At 50.7% G+C, this 15,398-nt stretch overlaps 2 protein-coding genes across 6 annotated transcripts in view; one reads left to right on the top strand and one right to left on the bottom strand.

The window, feature by feature from the left end:
* The window catches only part of LOC132387716 (NACHT, LRR and PYD domains-containing protein 3-like), a 97,840-nt gene that overhangs the window by 15,935 nt on the left and 66,507 nt on the right, over positions 1-15,398 (top strand). For all 4 annotated transcript variants that reach the window (XM_059960071.1, XM_059960073.1, XM_059960072.1 and 1 more), the window contains 3 exons: positions 609-780; positions 881-946; positions 4,800-6,534. In XM_059960071.1, coding sequence (XP_059816054.1) covers positions 609-780; positions 881-946; positions 4,800-6,534 — 1,973 coding nt within the window. The remainder of the gene's footprint in view (positions 1-608; positions 781-880; positions 947-4,799; positions 6,535-15,398) is intronic.
* The window catches only part of LOC132387717 (uncharacterized), a 74,809-nt gene continuing 65,889 nt past the window's right edge, over positions 6,479-15,398 (bottom strand). Inside the window, exon 3 of one of the 2 annotated variants that reach the window (XM_059960074.1) lies at positions 6,479-6,612. Coding sequence is in view for 1 of the 2 variants with exons in the window: in XM_059960079.1 (XP_059816062.1) it covers positions 6,556-6,612 (57 nt within the window). In the remaining variant the exon portion in view is untranslated. The remainder of the gene's footprint in view (positions 6,613-15,398) is intronic. The other variant, XM_059960079.1, reaches the window with a different exon arrangement.

The raw sequence follows: 15,398 nt of genomic DNA, 5'->3' as shown, positions 1-15,398 counted from the left end.
CTGAGTCTCAGCAGCTAAGTACAGAGAAAGGTTGAACAAGTTAAGTCTTTATTCTTTAGAGCGTTGAATTTTGAAGGGGGGGGGAGCTTGATAGAGGCATTTAAAATTATGAGGGGATAGATAGAGTTGACGTGGATAGGCTTTTTTCCATTGAGAGTAGGCGAGATTCAAACAAGAGTACATGAGTTGAGAGTCGGGGGCAAAAGTTTAGGGGTAACACGAGTTTAGGGGTAACTTCTTTACTCAGAGAGTGGTTACTGTGTGGAACTAGCTTCCAGTAGAAGTGGCAAAAGCAGGTTCAATATTGTCATTATAAAAACTGGATATGTATATGGACAGGAAAGGAATGGAGGGTTATGGACTGAGTGCAGGTCGGCACGGACTGTGTTACTGTGCTGTAATCGTCATATCGTTCTATGACATAATTGCAAGGTCTGCATATCTGTACTGTTGAACAGGCATTCAGTCTAAAATTAATTTTGCATCTTATCAGGACCGTCGGTCAAATTCACCTCAGCTCATTAATCCAGGATGAATATTAAACTGTGAGATTCGCCATGTCTGTCCATCTACTCCACAATAAATAAATTAATTGTTTGTTTTTATAGAAAGTCACTGAACTGACGGAGAAGGGAAACCGGACAGAGAGTTCCAGACTCTTCCTCAGTTTGGTGAATGGCAAAGGCTCCCGGGCCCGACGGGCGATGTGGGAATCCTTTGTGATGTGGAGGACTGAGTTACCGAAGTTGGACAGGATACTGAGGGAGATACAGGAGCTCGGTATGTTAAAACCACGCACTGAACACAAAGACACATTGAACTAAATAGTTGTAATTATTTTAGTTCGGTTTTCATGAATTATTTCTTTTGATTTAAACAGGTCCTGACCCAGAGGAATACATGAACATCGCACAAGGGTTGTCTGAGTTACCCACTGAACTGACAGGTGACTGATGAAATGCTCCGTTCAAACCACATCTCAAATGTTAGAATGTGACTTGTCAGAATCTGGGAACGAAAATCCACCAACAATCATTCGCCGATCACTGGTTTCAGGTTACAATTCAGATCATCTCTCGTTGTAGCCTGAACATTGTAAAATGTATTTTTCCAGCTGTTAATGTATTAATCCAGCCCTTGTGTCTCTGAACCCTCCCCTCCAGGTCCCAACGCTCTGGGAATCCCCACTCACCCCAGACATGCTCCTGACACACAGTATGACTCAGTCCAGGTGACCGTTCAGATTACGAAGCACCTTCTCCTTCGTAATAGCAGCTACACTCAGTCCAAGTTTCTCAAACCTCTACTTGCCTCACATGCCACCGAATCCAAGCAACATCCTGGTGAACCTGTTCTACACCCTCTCCAATCATCCCCAGTGCTGGACAATCAGAAGTGAACACAATACTCTAGATGCTCCCTAAAACCATCAGACTTAGGCAGATAATTAAGCCATCCAGCTCAGTGAATTTGCTCGACAATTCCTCTCAACCCCATTATCCTGCCTTCTGTAAATGTTGACGCTCTTCAGAATCAGCAACATATACATAGACCTGCATTTTAGTATAGCCATTGACTTGTCTTCCTCTGCCAACTATGACAATAATTTCACAGATTGACCACCCGTCAGCGAAAGCAATTTCTCGCAATATGGTTCCCCGCCAGGCCAGGGCAATTCATCACAGTTCCCAGGCATGTTAACCTTGTGTATGAGCCTCCCATGTGGGAACCTTGTCAAAGATTCTGCCAATATCCAATATGGTTCCCCGCCAGCCAGGACAATTCATCACAGTTCCCAGGCATGTTAACATTGTGTATGAGCCTCCCCTGTGGGAACCTTGTCAAAGATTCTGCCAATATCCAATATGGTTCCCCGCCAGCCAGGACAATTCACCACAGTTCCCAGGCATGTTAACCTTGTGTATGAGCCTCCCCTGTGGGAACCTTGTCAAAGATTCTGCCAATATCCAATAAGGTTCCCCGCCAGCCAGGGCAATTCATCACAGTTCCCAGGCATGTTAACCTTGTGTATGAGCCTCCCCTGTGGGAACCTTGTCAAAGATTCTGCCGATATCCAATATGCTTCCCCGCCAGCCAGGGCAATTCATCACAGTTCCCAGGCATGTTAACCTTGTGTATGAGCCTCCCATGTGGGGACCTTGTCAAAGATGCTACCAATACCCAATATGGTTCCCCGCCAGCCAGGGCAATTCATCACAGTTCCCAGGCATGTTAACCTTGTGTATGAGTCTCCCATGTGGGGACCTTGTCAAAGATTCTGCCAGTATCCAATATGGTTCCCCGCCAGCCAGGGCAATTCATCACAGTTCCCAGGCATGTTAACCTTGTGTATGAGTCTCCCATGTGGGGACCTTGTCAAAGATTCTACCAATATCCAAGTAGACAACATCCATCTGTGACTTCATCCATCACCTTTGTCACCTCCTGGAGCAACTCAATTAAGTTAGCCAGACACAAGCCCCACCCAAAGCCTTGCTGATGAACCCTCAGACATTCTCCCTTTCATACTCCCATGCGGCAGAAAATATAAAAAGCTGAAAGTATGTCCCACCAGCCTCAAGGACAGCTTTTATTCTGCATTTATGACTATTGATTGGTCACCTACTATGTTATTACTGGCTCCTAAAAATAAGAACATTTTATATATAAAATTGTAACATTATGTATCTCATAAACGATAACCACTTATTTAGATAACCATAATACATACAGAAAAGCAGCAAGAATACCTCTAGCTTATGAATGAATTTAAGGAACAACTGATAATCAATTATGTAATTCTATGTCAGACACTGGGGAAAGAAGACATCTTTCAATGTTATACTGTATCAAAAAACATTTGATTCTCTCCCTTGGTTGGTTAACAGAAGTTCCAAGTTCCATAAGAACAGTAGTGTGTGTGTGTGTGTGTGTGTGTGTGTGTGTGTGTGTGTGTGTGTGTGTGTGTGTGTGTGTGTGTGTGTGTGTGTGTGTGTGTGAGTGTGTGAGTGTGTGAGTGTGTGTGTGAGTGTGTGTGTGTGTGTGTGTGTGTGTGTGTGTGTGTGTGTGTGAGAGGGAGAGAGGGGGAGAGGGGGAGTGGGAGAAAGGCGGAGAGGGGGAGGGAGGGAGAGAGAGAGAGAGAGAGAGGGGGAGGGAGGGGGAGAGAGAGAGAGAGAGAGAGAGAAAAAAAACGGGCAGCTGGGATGCAGGCGTCTGGCTCAGCCACTATGCCCGGGGGAAGCGTTTCTTCCGACAGGAGAAGGGGTAAAGGCGGGTTACTGGTTCCTTACAACCGGTCCCTTTGGGCAGATGGGTCTGGTCGGCCGTGATTGGCAGCTCACCCAGCAACAGGAAAGCTCTGACCTCAAACATCCACTGCTCTGTAACTGTACCCCTCATGGGGAAGAGTTTGGGAGTAAACCCAGTGGATCTGGATCCCCTGAGGCAGTCTTAAATGGTGTTCAACGCAGACTGGCATCTCCTGAAACACCTCTGGTGCCAAGCTGTGTCAGTCTCTGCCGTTCCTTTGTGTACATCAGATGCAGGGAGAGAGGGAGCTTGCAATATCGGCAGAAGCTTCCTCTCCATATCGGAGTGTCCCGGCTTGCAGGGACAGGACATCCTCGGTCGACTCTGACAGACGGAGGCCTCATTAGACAGAGCCCCACATCCCCACAGCAAGACTGATGAGTAGCAGTTGTCTAGACTTCACCACCCTCTCCCACAGACACGACGTACACCACTGAGACAGACGGAGGCCTCATTAGACAGAGCCCCACACCCCCACAGCAAGACTGATGACTAGCAGTTGTCTAGACTTCACCACCCTCTCCCACAGACACGACGTACATCACTGAGACAGACGGAGGCCTCATTAGACAGAGCCCCACACCCCCACAGCAAGTCTGATGAGTAGCAGTTGTCAAGACTTCACCACCCTCTCCCACAGACACGACGTACACCACTGAGACAGACGGAGGCCTCATTAGACAGAGCCCCACACCCCCACAGCAAGACTGATGAGAAGCAGTTGTCAAGACTTCACCACCCTCTCCCACAGACACGACGTACACCACTGAGACAGACGGAGGCCTCATTAGACAGAGCCCCACACCCCCACAGCAAGACTGATGAGAAGCAGTTGTCAAGACTTCACCACCCTCTCCCACAGACACGACGTACACCACTGAGACAGACGCTTGTGGTTTCTTCCATTAACAGAGATTCCATCTTTTCACCAATCCTCCATCACTGTGACTGCAAACTAGTCAGTCTCTTTCTTGCCATTCCGAAGGGTTATCGACCCACAAGTTCACTGCGATTGTCCCCCAGGCACTGCCAGACTTGTGTATTTCCGGCATATTCTGCTCTTGTTTTGATGCAAGAGCAGTGGACACCCGTGACACCCCAGTGTGTAGCTTTGCCAAAATGCACGTTGTCCTTCTCTCCATATTTCCACACCAGATCAACATTAACATCGTCTGTTAATGACGCAACAATGCTTTAAATATAGTGAAACTTTGTAACGGGAGTGCAGTCAGGATTGCAATAGGATATCAGGGGAATGTTCACCTTCATCAGTAATTAGTGTCAGAATATGAGGATTAGATATTTTTCTGAGACAATCATCGCTGTCAGTTCCTATGTCTGTGGACAGAATTTTATTTTCTCTCCTAATATCCATGGAAGCATTGAATTAATTCATGTAATCTCAAACACTGGATATTGGAATGTAGTTATAAAGTTCTTTGTCAGTTGAGCTAGTTAACATTTTGACCATGTTATCTGTTCCCATGAAGATGTTCAACAGAAACACAAGGAGACTCTGCGGGCACAAACTGAAACACTGAGAGTGAATACGATCCTGATGAGTGAGAAGGTGAAGGTTTTCCAGCTGCTTGATCGATACACAAAGCTCACGGTCATTTCTAGTCTTCGAGATCGGAGACTGGTGGAACACGAGCTGCTGGCAAGAGGCAGAGACCACGAGGATTATAGAGAGAAACATCTCCGTGGAGCGTTAGAAAAAATAGAGACTGCTCAGTTATTCCACAGCAGTTTTTCCAGGAGAAAATCCAAATCTGGCAGTTCTGCAGCAGTAGCCGGAGTGCCAGGAATCGGGAAAACAACAATGGTACAGAAGATTGTTTATGACTGGGCCGCGGGGAAAATATTCCAACAATTCCAGTTTGTCTTCAGTTTCAAATTCCGGGATTTAAACTCAATTAACTGCAGAATAAACCTGAGGGAACTGATTCTGGATCAGTATCCTTACTTTGGGAATATCCTGAGAGAGGTCTGGAAGAACCCAGAGGCATTGCTGTTTATATTCGATGGTTTGGATGAATTCAAGCACACAATTGATTTTGCGGACAGTCGGAGATACACAGAACCCAAGCACCAGTGCCCAGATCCCGAGTGGTGGTGTGAAGTGTCGGACATTGTGTACAGTTTAATCCAGGGCAAGCTGCTCCCAGGGTGTTCAGTGCTGGTGACCACCCGCCCCACTGCGTTACATTTATTGGAAAAGGCGGAGATCAGTGTCCGGGCTGAAATCCTGGGATTTGTTGGTGAGGAACGGAAGGAATATTTCATCAAGCATTTTGAAGATCAGATGGTGGCAGCAGCTCTTTTCAAACACGTGCAGGAGAACGAGATCCTGTACACCATGAGCTACAACCCCTCCTACTGCTGGATCCTCGCTCTGGCACTGGGCCCCTTCTTCACACAAAGAGTCAGGGACCCGCAGAGAGTTCCCAAGACCATCACCCATATGTACTCCTACTATATTTACAATATCCTAAAAAATCACGGCCGTGAGATTGAGAGACCCCGTGATGTGTTTCTCAGGGTGGGTCAGATGGCCTACAGAGGAGTGTCTGAGAGGAAGATTGTGTTTACAGACGGAGATTTGATCAACTACACTCTGCAGCCTTCCCAGTTCCTGTCCGGGTTCCTGATGGAGCTTTTGGAGAGAGAGGATTCTGCCCACAGCGTGGTGTACACATTCCCACACCTCACCATCCAAGAGTTTGTAGCTGCAGTCGCACAATTCCTGACTGTACATCCCGAGGATATCCTGAAATTCCTCACTGAAGCCCACAAGACGGAAGATGGGCGATTTGAGGTATTTCTCCGTTTTGTTGCTGGTCTCTCCAACCCAATGACAGCTCGGGGCCTGGAGGAGTTTCTGGGTCCATTTCTTCATCAAACAACCTGCCGGGTGATTGACTGGGTGAAGGAAGAGGCTAAACGCCAGAGTAGAAACACTGGTGACATTGGTAGAAGGAGACTCCTGAACACATTGCACTACCTGTTTGAGTCTCAGAATCGTGGACTGGCTCAGGCCGCACTGGGATCTCTGAAAACACTTTCATTCAGTGGAATGACACTGACCCCGGTTGACTGCGCCGTCCTGTCTCATGCCATCGGACTCTCTGATACTATAAAATATCTCAACCTGGAGCGCTGCCACATTCAGTGTGAAGGAATCCAGCGGCTGGGACCCGGGCTGAACAAGTGCCAGGAGTTGAGGTAACTTGGTTTATCTCTCACTCAGAACTCTAAAACTGTTCCATTGTGCTGTTTCCAAGTAAATGGATTTGGGTAAAACTGCAGTAAATCAGATTGAGATGTATTGTGACAAATGCCACCCCCTTCATCCTGTGCGATCACTCTTCCCCATCCCGATTATTCCTGTTGGATTTCTCTTAGCCATTACCCTTCCTCTAGTCAGATTTCTCTTCCACACACCCGTTCCTGCTGTGGGATCTCTCTTCCCTATCCACTTCCTCCTGTGGGATCTCTCTTCCCGATCCCCTTCCTCCTGTGGGATCTCTCTTCCTGATTCAGCTTCATACTGCGGGATCTCTCTTCCCAACCCCTTCCTCCTGAGGGATCTCTTTTTGCGATCTCCTTCCTCATGTGGGATATCTCTTCCCCTTTCTCCTTCTGCCTGTGGGATCCCTCATCGCCATCTCTTTCGTCCTGTGGAATCTCTCTTTCCCATCCCCCTACCTCCTGTTGGAACTCTCTTCCTGAATCTGCTTCCTACTGTGGGATCCATATTCCCCATCCACTTCCTCCTGCCGGAAATTTCTTCCCCATCCCACTTCCTCCTGTCGGATCACTTTCCACATCACCCGTTCTCCTATAGGATCTCTCTTTCCCATCCCCCTTCCTCCTGTGTGATATCCCTTCCCGATCGCTTTCCTCCTGTGGTATCTCTCTTCCCCATCCCCTTCCTCCTGTCGGATCACTTTCCTCATCCCCCTTACTGTGGGATCTCTCTTCCCCATTCCCATTCTCCTGTGGGATCTCTCATCCCCGTCACTCTTCTTAATGATGGATCTCTCTTCCCCATCCCCTTTCTCCTCTTGGATCTCGTTCACCCATCCCCTTCCTCCTGTGGGATCTCCCTTCCCCATCCCCCTTCCTCTTGTGGGATCTCCTTCACCCATCCCCCTTCCTCCTGTGGGATCTCTCTTTCCCCATTCCCATCCTCCTGTGGGATCTCTCATCCCCATCACTCTTCTTCATGAGGGATCTCTCTTCCCCATCCCCTTTCTCCTATTGGATCTCGATAACCCATCCCCTTCCTCCTGTGGGATCTCTCTTCCCCATCCCCCTTCCTCGTGTGGGATCTCCTTTACCCATCCCCCGTCCTCCTGTGGGATCTCTCTTCCCATTCCCCTTCCTCCTGTGGGATCTCTCTTCCCAATCCCCTTCCTCCTGTCGGATCACTTTCCCCATTTCCATTCTCCTGTAAGATCTCTCATCCCCATCACTCTTCTTCATGAGGAATCTCTCCTCCCCATCCCCTTTCTCCTCTTGGATCTCGATAACCCATCCCCCGTCCTCCTGTGGGATCTCTCTTCCCCATCCCCCTTCCTCCTGTGGGATCTATCTTCCCCATCCCCCTTCCTCCTGTGGGATCTCTTTTACCCCTCCCCCTTCCTCCTGTGGGATCTCTCTTCCCAATCCCCCGTCCTCCTGTGCGATCTCTCTTCCCATTCCGCTTACTCCTATGGGATCTCTAATCCCCATCCCCTTCCTCGTGTAGGATATCTCTTCCCATCCCCCTTCCTCCTGTGGGATCTCAGTTCCCCATTCCCATCCTCCTGTGGGAGCCCTCATCCACATCTCTCTTCTTCATGAGAGATTTCTCTTCCCCATCCACTTTCTCTCATGGATCTCGATAACCCATCCCCTTCCTCCAGTGGGACCTCTCTTCCTCTTCCTTGTGTGGGTTCTCCTATACGCATCCCCCTTCCTCCTGTGGGATCTCTCTTCACCAACCCCCTTCCTCCAGTGGGATCTCTCTTTCCAATCCCCATCCTCCTATGGGATATCTCTTCCCGATCCCTTTCCTCCTGTGGAATCTCTCTTCCGCATCCCCTTCCCCCTATCGGATCACTTTTCCCATCACCCTTCCTCCTATAGGATCTCTCTTCCCCATCCCCCTTCCTCCTGTGTGATCTGACTTCCGGATCCCTTTCCTTCTATGGTATCTCTCTTCCCCATCCCGTTCCTCCTGACGGATAACTTTGCTCATCCCCCTTACTGTGGGATCACTCATCCCCATTCCCATCCGCCTGTGGGATTTCTCATCCCCATCACTCTTCTTCATGAGGGATCTCTCTTCCCAATCCGCTTTCTCCTCTTGGATCTCGATAACCCATCCCCTTCCTCCTGTGGGATCTCTCTTCCCCATTCCACTTCCTCCTGAAGGAATTCTTTTCTGAATCCCCCTTCCTCCTGTGGGATCTCTCTTCCCCATTCCACTTCCACCTGAAGGAATTCTTTTCCGAATCCCCCTTCCTCCCAAGCGATCATTTTCCCCATCTCCCTTCCTTCTGTGGGATTTCTATTCCCCAGCCCCTTCCTCCTGTGGGATCTTCCCATTCCCATTCCTCCCGGAGGATCACTCTTTCCTATCTCCCTTCCTCGAGTGTGATCTCTCTTCCCCAAACCCCCAACACCTATGGGAGCTCTTCCCCATCCTCCTTCCAGCTGAGAGATATGTCTTCCCAGTCCCCGTTCCTCCTATGGGATCACTTTTACAAATCCACTTTCCTCCTGCAGGATGTCTCTTTCCTATCCCCCTTCCACCTGTGGGATCTCTCTTCCCCATCCCCTTCATCCTGTGGGGTATCTCTTCCCCATCCCCCTTCCTGTGGGATATTTCTTCCCCATCCCCTTCATCCTGTGGGATATCTCTTCCCCATCCCCCTTTTTCCTGTGGGATATCTCTTCCCCATCCACCTTCTTCCTGTGGGATATCTCTTCCCCATCCTCCATCCTCGTGTAGAATCTCCTTTACCCATCCCCCTTCCTCCCAAGCGATTATTTTCCCTATACCCCTCCTCCTATAGGATCTCTCTTCCCCATCCCTCTTCCTCCTGTGGGATCTCTCATCCCCATCTCTTTCGTCCTGTGGAATCTCTCTTTCCCATCCCCCTACCTCCAGTGGCATCTCTCTTTCCCATTCTCCTTCCTCTTGTGGGATCTCTCTTCCCCATCTCACTTCCTTCTGTGGGAATTCTCTTCCGGATCCCCTTCCTCCTGTGGTACCTCTCTTTCCCATCCCCCTACCTCCTGTTGGATCTCTCTTCCTGATTCTGCTTCCGACTGTGGGATCCATATTCCCCATCCACTTATTCCTGCCGGAAATTTCTTCCACATCCCCCGTCCTCCTGTGCGATCTCTCTTCCACATCCCCAATCCTCCTGCGGGATCTCTGTTCCCCATCCCCCTTCCTCCTATGGGATCTCTCTTCCCCATCCCTCTTCCTCCTGTGGTATCTCTCTTCCGTATCCCCTCCCTCCTGTTGGATCATTTTCCTCATCCCGTTTACTGTGGGATCTCTCTTCCCCATTCCCATCCGCCTGTGGGATCTCTCATCCCCATCACTCTTCTTCATGAGGGATCTCTCTTCCCCATCCCCTTTCTCCTCTTGCATCTCGATAACCCATCCCCTTCCTCCTGTGGGATTTCGCCTCCCCATCCCCCTTCCTCGTGTGGGATCTCCTTTACCCATCCCCGTTCCTCCTGTGGGATCTCTCTTCCCCATCCCCCTTCCTCCTGTGGGATATCTCTTCCCCATCCCCCTTCCTCCTGTGGGATACCTCTTCCCCATCCCCCTTCCTCTTGTAGGATCTCCTTTACTCATCCCCCTTCCTCCCAAGCGATCATTTTCACCATCCCCCTTCCTCCTACAGGATCTCTCTTCCCCATCCCCCTTCTTCCTGTTGGATATCTCTTCCCCATTTTCCTTCCTCGTGCTGGATCTCCTTTACCCATCCCCCTACCTCCAATAGGATCTCTCTTCCCCATCACTCTTCCTCCTGTTGTATCTCCCGTCACCATACGCTTCCTCCTGTGGGATCTCTCCTTCCCATTCCCTTTCTCCCGTAGGATCTCTCTTTTCTATCCCCCTTCGACGTGTGGGAACTCTGTTCCCCATCCCACTTCCTCCTGTGGGAACTGTCTTCCCCATCCCACTTCCTTCTGTGGGATTTCTCTTCCCCAGCCCCTTCCTACTGTGGGATCTCCCATCCCCATCCGCCTTCCTCCTGTGGGATCTCTCCTTCCCATTCCCATTCCACCCGTAGGATCACTTTTTCCTATCCCCCTTCCTCGAGTGTGATCGCTCTTTCCCAAACCCCCAACACCTATGGGAGCTCTTCCCCATCCTCCTTCCAGCTGAGAGATATGTCTTCCCAGCCCCCCTTCCTCCTATGGGATCACTTTTCCAAATCCCCTTTCCTCCTGCAGGGTGTCTCTTTCCTATCCCCCTTCCACGTGTGGGATCTCTCTTCCCCATCCCCTTCATCCTGTGGGATATCACTTCCCCATCCCCCTTCTTCCTGTGGGATATCTCTTCCCCATCCTCCTTCCTCGTGTCGGATCTCCTTTGCCCATCCCCCTTCCTCCCAAGCGATCATTTTCCCTACCCCCTTCCTCCTATAAAATCTCTCTTCCCCATCCCTCTTCCTCCTGTTGGATCTCCTTTACCCATCCCCCTTCCTCCTGTGGGATCTCTCTTCCCCATCCCCCTTCCTCGTGTAGAATCTCTCTTCCCCATCCCTCTTCCTCCTGTTGGATCTCCCTTCACCATCCGCCTTCCTCCTGTGGATTCTCTCCTTCCCATTCCCTTTCTCCCATTGGATCTCTCTTTTCTATCCCCTTCGACGTGTGGTAACTCTGTTCCCCATCCCGCTTCCTTCTGTGGGATTTCTTTTCCCCAGCCCCTTCCTCCTGTGGGATCTCCCATCCCCATTCGCCTTCCTCCTGTGGGATCTCTCTTCCCCATCCCCTTCATCCTGTGGGATATCTCTTCCCCATCCCCCTTCTTCCTGTGGGATATTTCTTCCCCATCCTCCTTCCTCGTGTACGATCTCCTTTACCCATCCCCCTTCCTCCCAAGCGATCATTTTCCCTACCCCCTTCCTCCTATAGGATCTCTCTTCCCCATCCCTCTTCCTCCTGTTGGATCTCACTTCACCATCCACCTTTCTCCAGTGGGATCTCACTTCCCCATTCACCTTCCTCCTGAGGGATCTCTTTTCGCGATCTCCTTCCTCCTGTGGGATATCTCTTCCCCTTTCTCCTTCTGCCTGTGGGATCTCTCATCCCCATCTCTCGTCCTGTGGAATCTCTCTTTCCCATCCCCCTACCTCCAGTGGGATCACTCTTTCCCATTCTCCTTCCTCTTGTGGGATCTCTCTTCCCCATCTCACTTCCTTCTGTGGGAATTCTCTTCCGGATCCCCTTCCTCCTGTGGTACCTCTCTTTCCCATCCCCCTACCTCCTGTTGGATCTCTCTTCCTGATTCTGCTTCCTACTGTGGGATCCATATTCCCCATCCACTTTCTCTTGCCGAAAATTTCTTCCCCATCCCCCGTCCTCCTGTGCGATCTCTCTTCCACATCCCCCATCCTCCTGTGGGATCTCTGTTCCCCATCCCCCTTCCTCCTATGGGATATCTCTTCCCTATCCCTTTACTCCTGTGGAATCTTTCTTCCGCATCCCCTTTCTCCGGTCGGATCACTTTCCCCATCACCGTTCCTCCTATGGGATCTCTCTTTCCCATTCCCCTTCCTCCTGTGGGATCTCTCTTCTCCATCACCTTCTTCCTGTGGGATATCTCTTCCCTATCCCTTTACTCCTGTGATATCTTTCTTCCGCATCCCCTTCCTCCGGTCGGATCACTTTCCCCATCACCCTTCCTCCTATAGGATCTCTCTTTCCATCCCACTTCCTCCTGTGTGATCTCTCTTCCCGATCCGTTTCATCCTGTGGTATCTCTTCTCTATCCCCTCCCTCCTGTCGGATCATTTTCCTCATCCCCCTTACTGTGGGATCTCTCTTCCCCATTCCCATCCGCCTGTGGGATCTCTCATCCCCATCACTCTTCTTCATGAGGGATCTCTCTTCCCCATCCTCTTTCTCCTCTTGCATCTCGATAAACCATCCCCTTCCTCCTGTGGGATTTCGCCTCCCCATCCGCCTTCCTCGTGTGGGATCTCCTTTACCCATCCCCCTTCCTCCTGTGGGATCTCTCTTCCCCATCCCCCTTCCTCGTGTAGAATCTCTCTTCCCCATCCCTCTTCCTCCTGTTGGATCTCCCTTCACCATCTGCCTTCCTCCTGTGGATTCTCTCCTTCCCATTCCCTTTCTCCCATTGGATCTCTCTTTTCTATCCCCTTCGACGTGTGGTAACTCTGTTCCCCATCCCGCTTCCTTCTGTGCGATTTCTTTTCCCCAGCCCCTTCCTCCTGTGGGATCTCTCTTCCCCATTCGCCTTCCTCCTGTGGGATCTCTCTTCCCCATCCCCTTCATCCTGTGGGATATCTCTTCCCCATCCCCCTTCTTCCTGTGGGATATTTCTTCCCCATCCTCCTTCCTCGTGTACGATCTCCTTTACCCATCCCCCTTCCTCCCAAGCGATCATTTTCCCTACCCCCTTCCTCCTATAGGATCTCTCTTCCCCATCCCTCTTCCTCCTGTTGGATCTCACTTCACCATCCACCTTTCTCCAGTGGGATCTCACTTCCCCATTCACCTTCCTCCTGAGGGATCTCTTTTCGCGATCTCCTTCCTCCTGTGGGATATCTCTTCCCCTTTCTCCTTCTGCCTGTGGGATCTCTCATCCCCATCTCTCGTCCTGTGGAATCTCTCTTTCCCATCCCCCTACCTCCAGTGGGATCACTCTTTCCCATTCTCCTTCCTCTTGTGGGATCTCTCTTCCCCATCTCACTTCCTTCTGTGGGAATTCTCTTCCGGATCCCCTTCCTCCTGTGGTACCTCTCTTTCCCATCCCCCTACCTCCTGTTGGATCTCTCTTCCTGATTCTGCTTCCTACTGTGGGATCCATATTCCCCATCCACTTTCTCTTGCCGAAAATTTCTTCCCCATCCCCCGTCCTCCTGTGCGATCTCTCTTCCACATCCCCCATCCTCCTGTGGGATCTCTGTTCCCCATCCCCCTTCCTCCTATGGGATATCTCTTCCCTATCCCTTTACTCCTGTGGAATCTTTCTTCCGCATCCCCTTTCTCCGGTTGGATCACTTTCCCCATCACCGTTCCTCCTATGGGATCTCTCTTTCCCATTCCCCTTCCTCCTGTGGGATCTCTCTTCTCCATCACCTTCTTCCTGTGGGATATCTCTTCCCTATCCCTTTACTCCTGTGATATCTTTCTTCCGCATCCCCTTCCTCCGGTCGGATCACTTTCCCCATCACCCTTCCTCCTATAGGATCTCTCTTTCCATCCCACTTCCTCCTGTGTGATCTCTCTTCCCGATCCGTTTCATCCTGTGGTATCTCTTCTCTATCCCCTCCCTCCTGTCGGATCATTTTCCTCATCCCCCTTACTGTGGGATCTCTCTTCCCCATTCCCATCCGCCTGTGGGATCTCTCATCCCCATCACTCCTCTTCATGAGGGATCTCTCTTCCCCATCCCCTTTCTCCGCTTGCATCTCGATAAACCATCCCCTTCCTCCTGTGGGATTTCGCCTCCCCATCCGCCTTCCTCGTGTGGGATCTCCTTTACCCATCCCCCTTCCTCCTGTGGGATCTCTCTTCCCCATCCCCCTTCCTCGTGTAGAATCTCTCTTCCCCATCCCTCTTCCTCCTGTTGGATCTCCCTTCACCATCCGCCTTCCTCCTGTGGATTCTCTCCTTCCCATTCCCTTTCTCCCATTGGATCTCTCTTTTCTATCCCCTTCGACGTGTGGGAACTCTGTTCCCCATCCCTCTTCCTCCTGTGGGAACTGTCTTCCCCATCCCCCTTCCTTCTGTGGGATTTCTTTTCCCCAGCCCCTTCCTCCTGTGGGATCTCCCATCCCCATTCGCCTTCCTCCTGTGGGATCTCTCCTTCCCATTCCCATTCCTCCCGTAGGATCACTTTTTCCTATCCCCCTTCCTCGAGTGTGATCTCTCTTCCCCAAACCCCCAACACGTATGGGAGCTCTTCCCCATCCTCCTTCCTGCTGTGAGATATGTCTTCCCAGTCCCCGTTCCTCCTATGGGATCACTTTTACAAATCCCCTTTCCTCCTGCAGGATGTCTCTTTCCTATCCCCCTTCCACCTGTGGGATCTCTCTTCCCCGTCCCCTTCATCCTGTGGGATATCTCTTCCCCATCCCCCTTCCTGTGGGATATTTCTTCCCCATCCCCTTCGTCCTGAGGGATATCTCTTCCCCATCCCCCTTTTTCCTGTGGGATATCTCTTCCCCATCTCCCTTCATCCTGTGGGATATCTCTTCCCCATCCCCCTTCTTCCTGTGGGATATCTCCTCCCCATCCACCTTCTTCCTGTGGGATATCTCTTCCTCATCCTCCTTCCTCCTATAGGATCTCTCTTCCCCATCCCTCTTCCTCCTGTTGGATCTCACTTCAACATTCACCTTCCTCCTGAGGGATCTCTTCATGATCTCCTTCCTCCTGTGGGATATCTCTACTCCTTTCTCCTTCTGCCTGTGGGATCTCTCATCCCCATCTCTTTCGTCCTGTGGAATCTCTCTTTCCCATCCCCCTACCACCGGTGGCATCTCTCTTTCCCATTCTCCTTCCTCTTTTGGGATCTCTCTTCCCCATCTCACTTCCTTCTGTGGGAATTCTCTTCCGGATCCCCTTCCTCCTGTGATACCTCTCTTTCCCATCCCCCTACCTCCTGTTGGATCTCTCTTCCTGATTCTGCTTCCGACTGTGGGATCCATATTCCCCATCCAATTCCTCCTGCTGGAAATTTCTTCCCCATCCCCCGTCCTCCTGTGCGATCTCTCTTCCACATCCCCCATCCTCCTGCTGGATCTCTGTTCCCCATCCCCCTTCCTCCTATGGGATATCTCTTCCCTATCCCTTTTCTCCTGTGGTATCTCTCTTCCCTATCC

The sequence above is a fragment of the Hypanus sabinus genome, unplaced genomic scaffold (genome assembly GCF_030144855.1).
Source record: "Hypanus sabinus isolate sHypSab1 unplaced genomic scaffold, sHypSab1.hap1 scaffold_213, whole genome shotgun sequence".
Lineage (NCBI taxonomy): Eukaryota > Metazoa > Chordata > Chondrichthyes > Myliobatiformes > Dasyatidae > Hypanus > Hypanus sabinus.
This window is presented reverse-complemented; position numbering and strand designations above follow the sequence as displayed.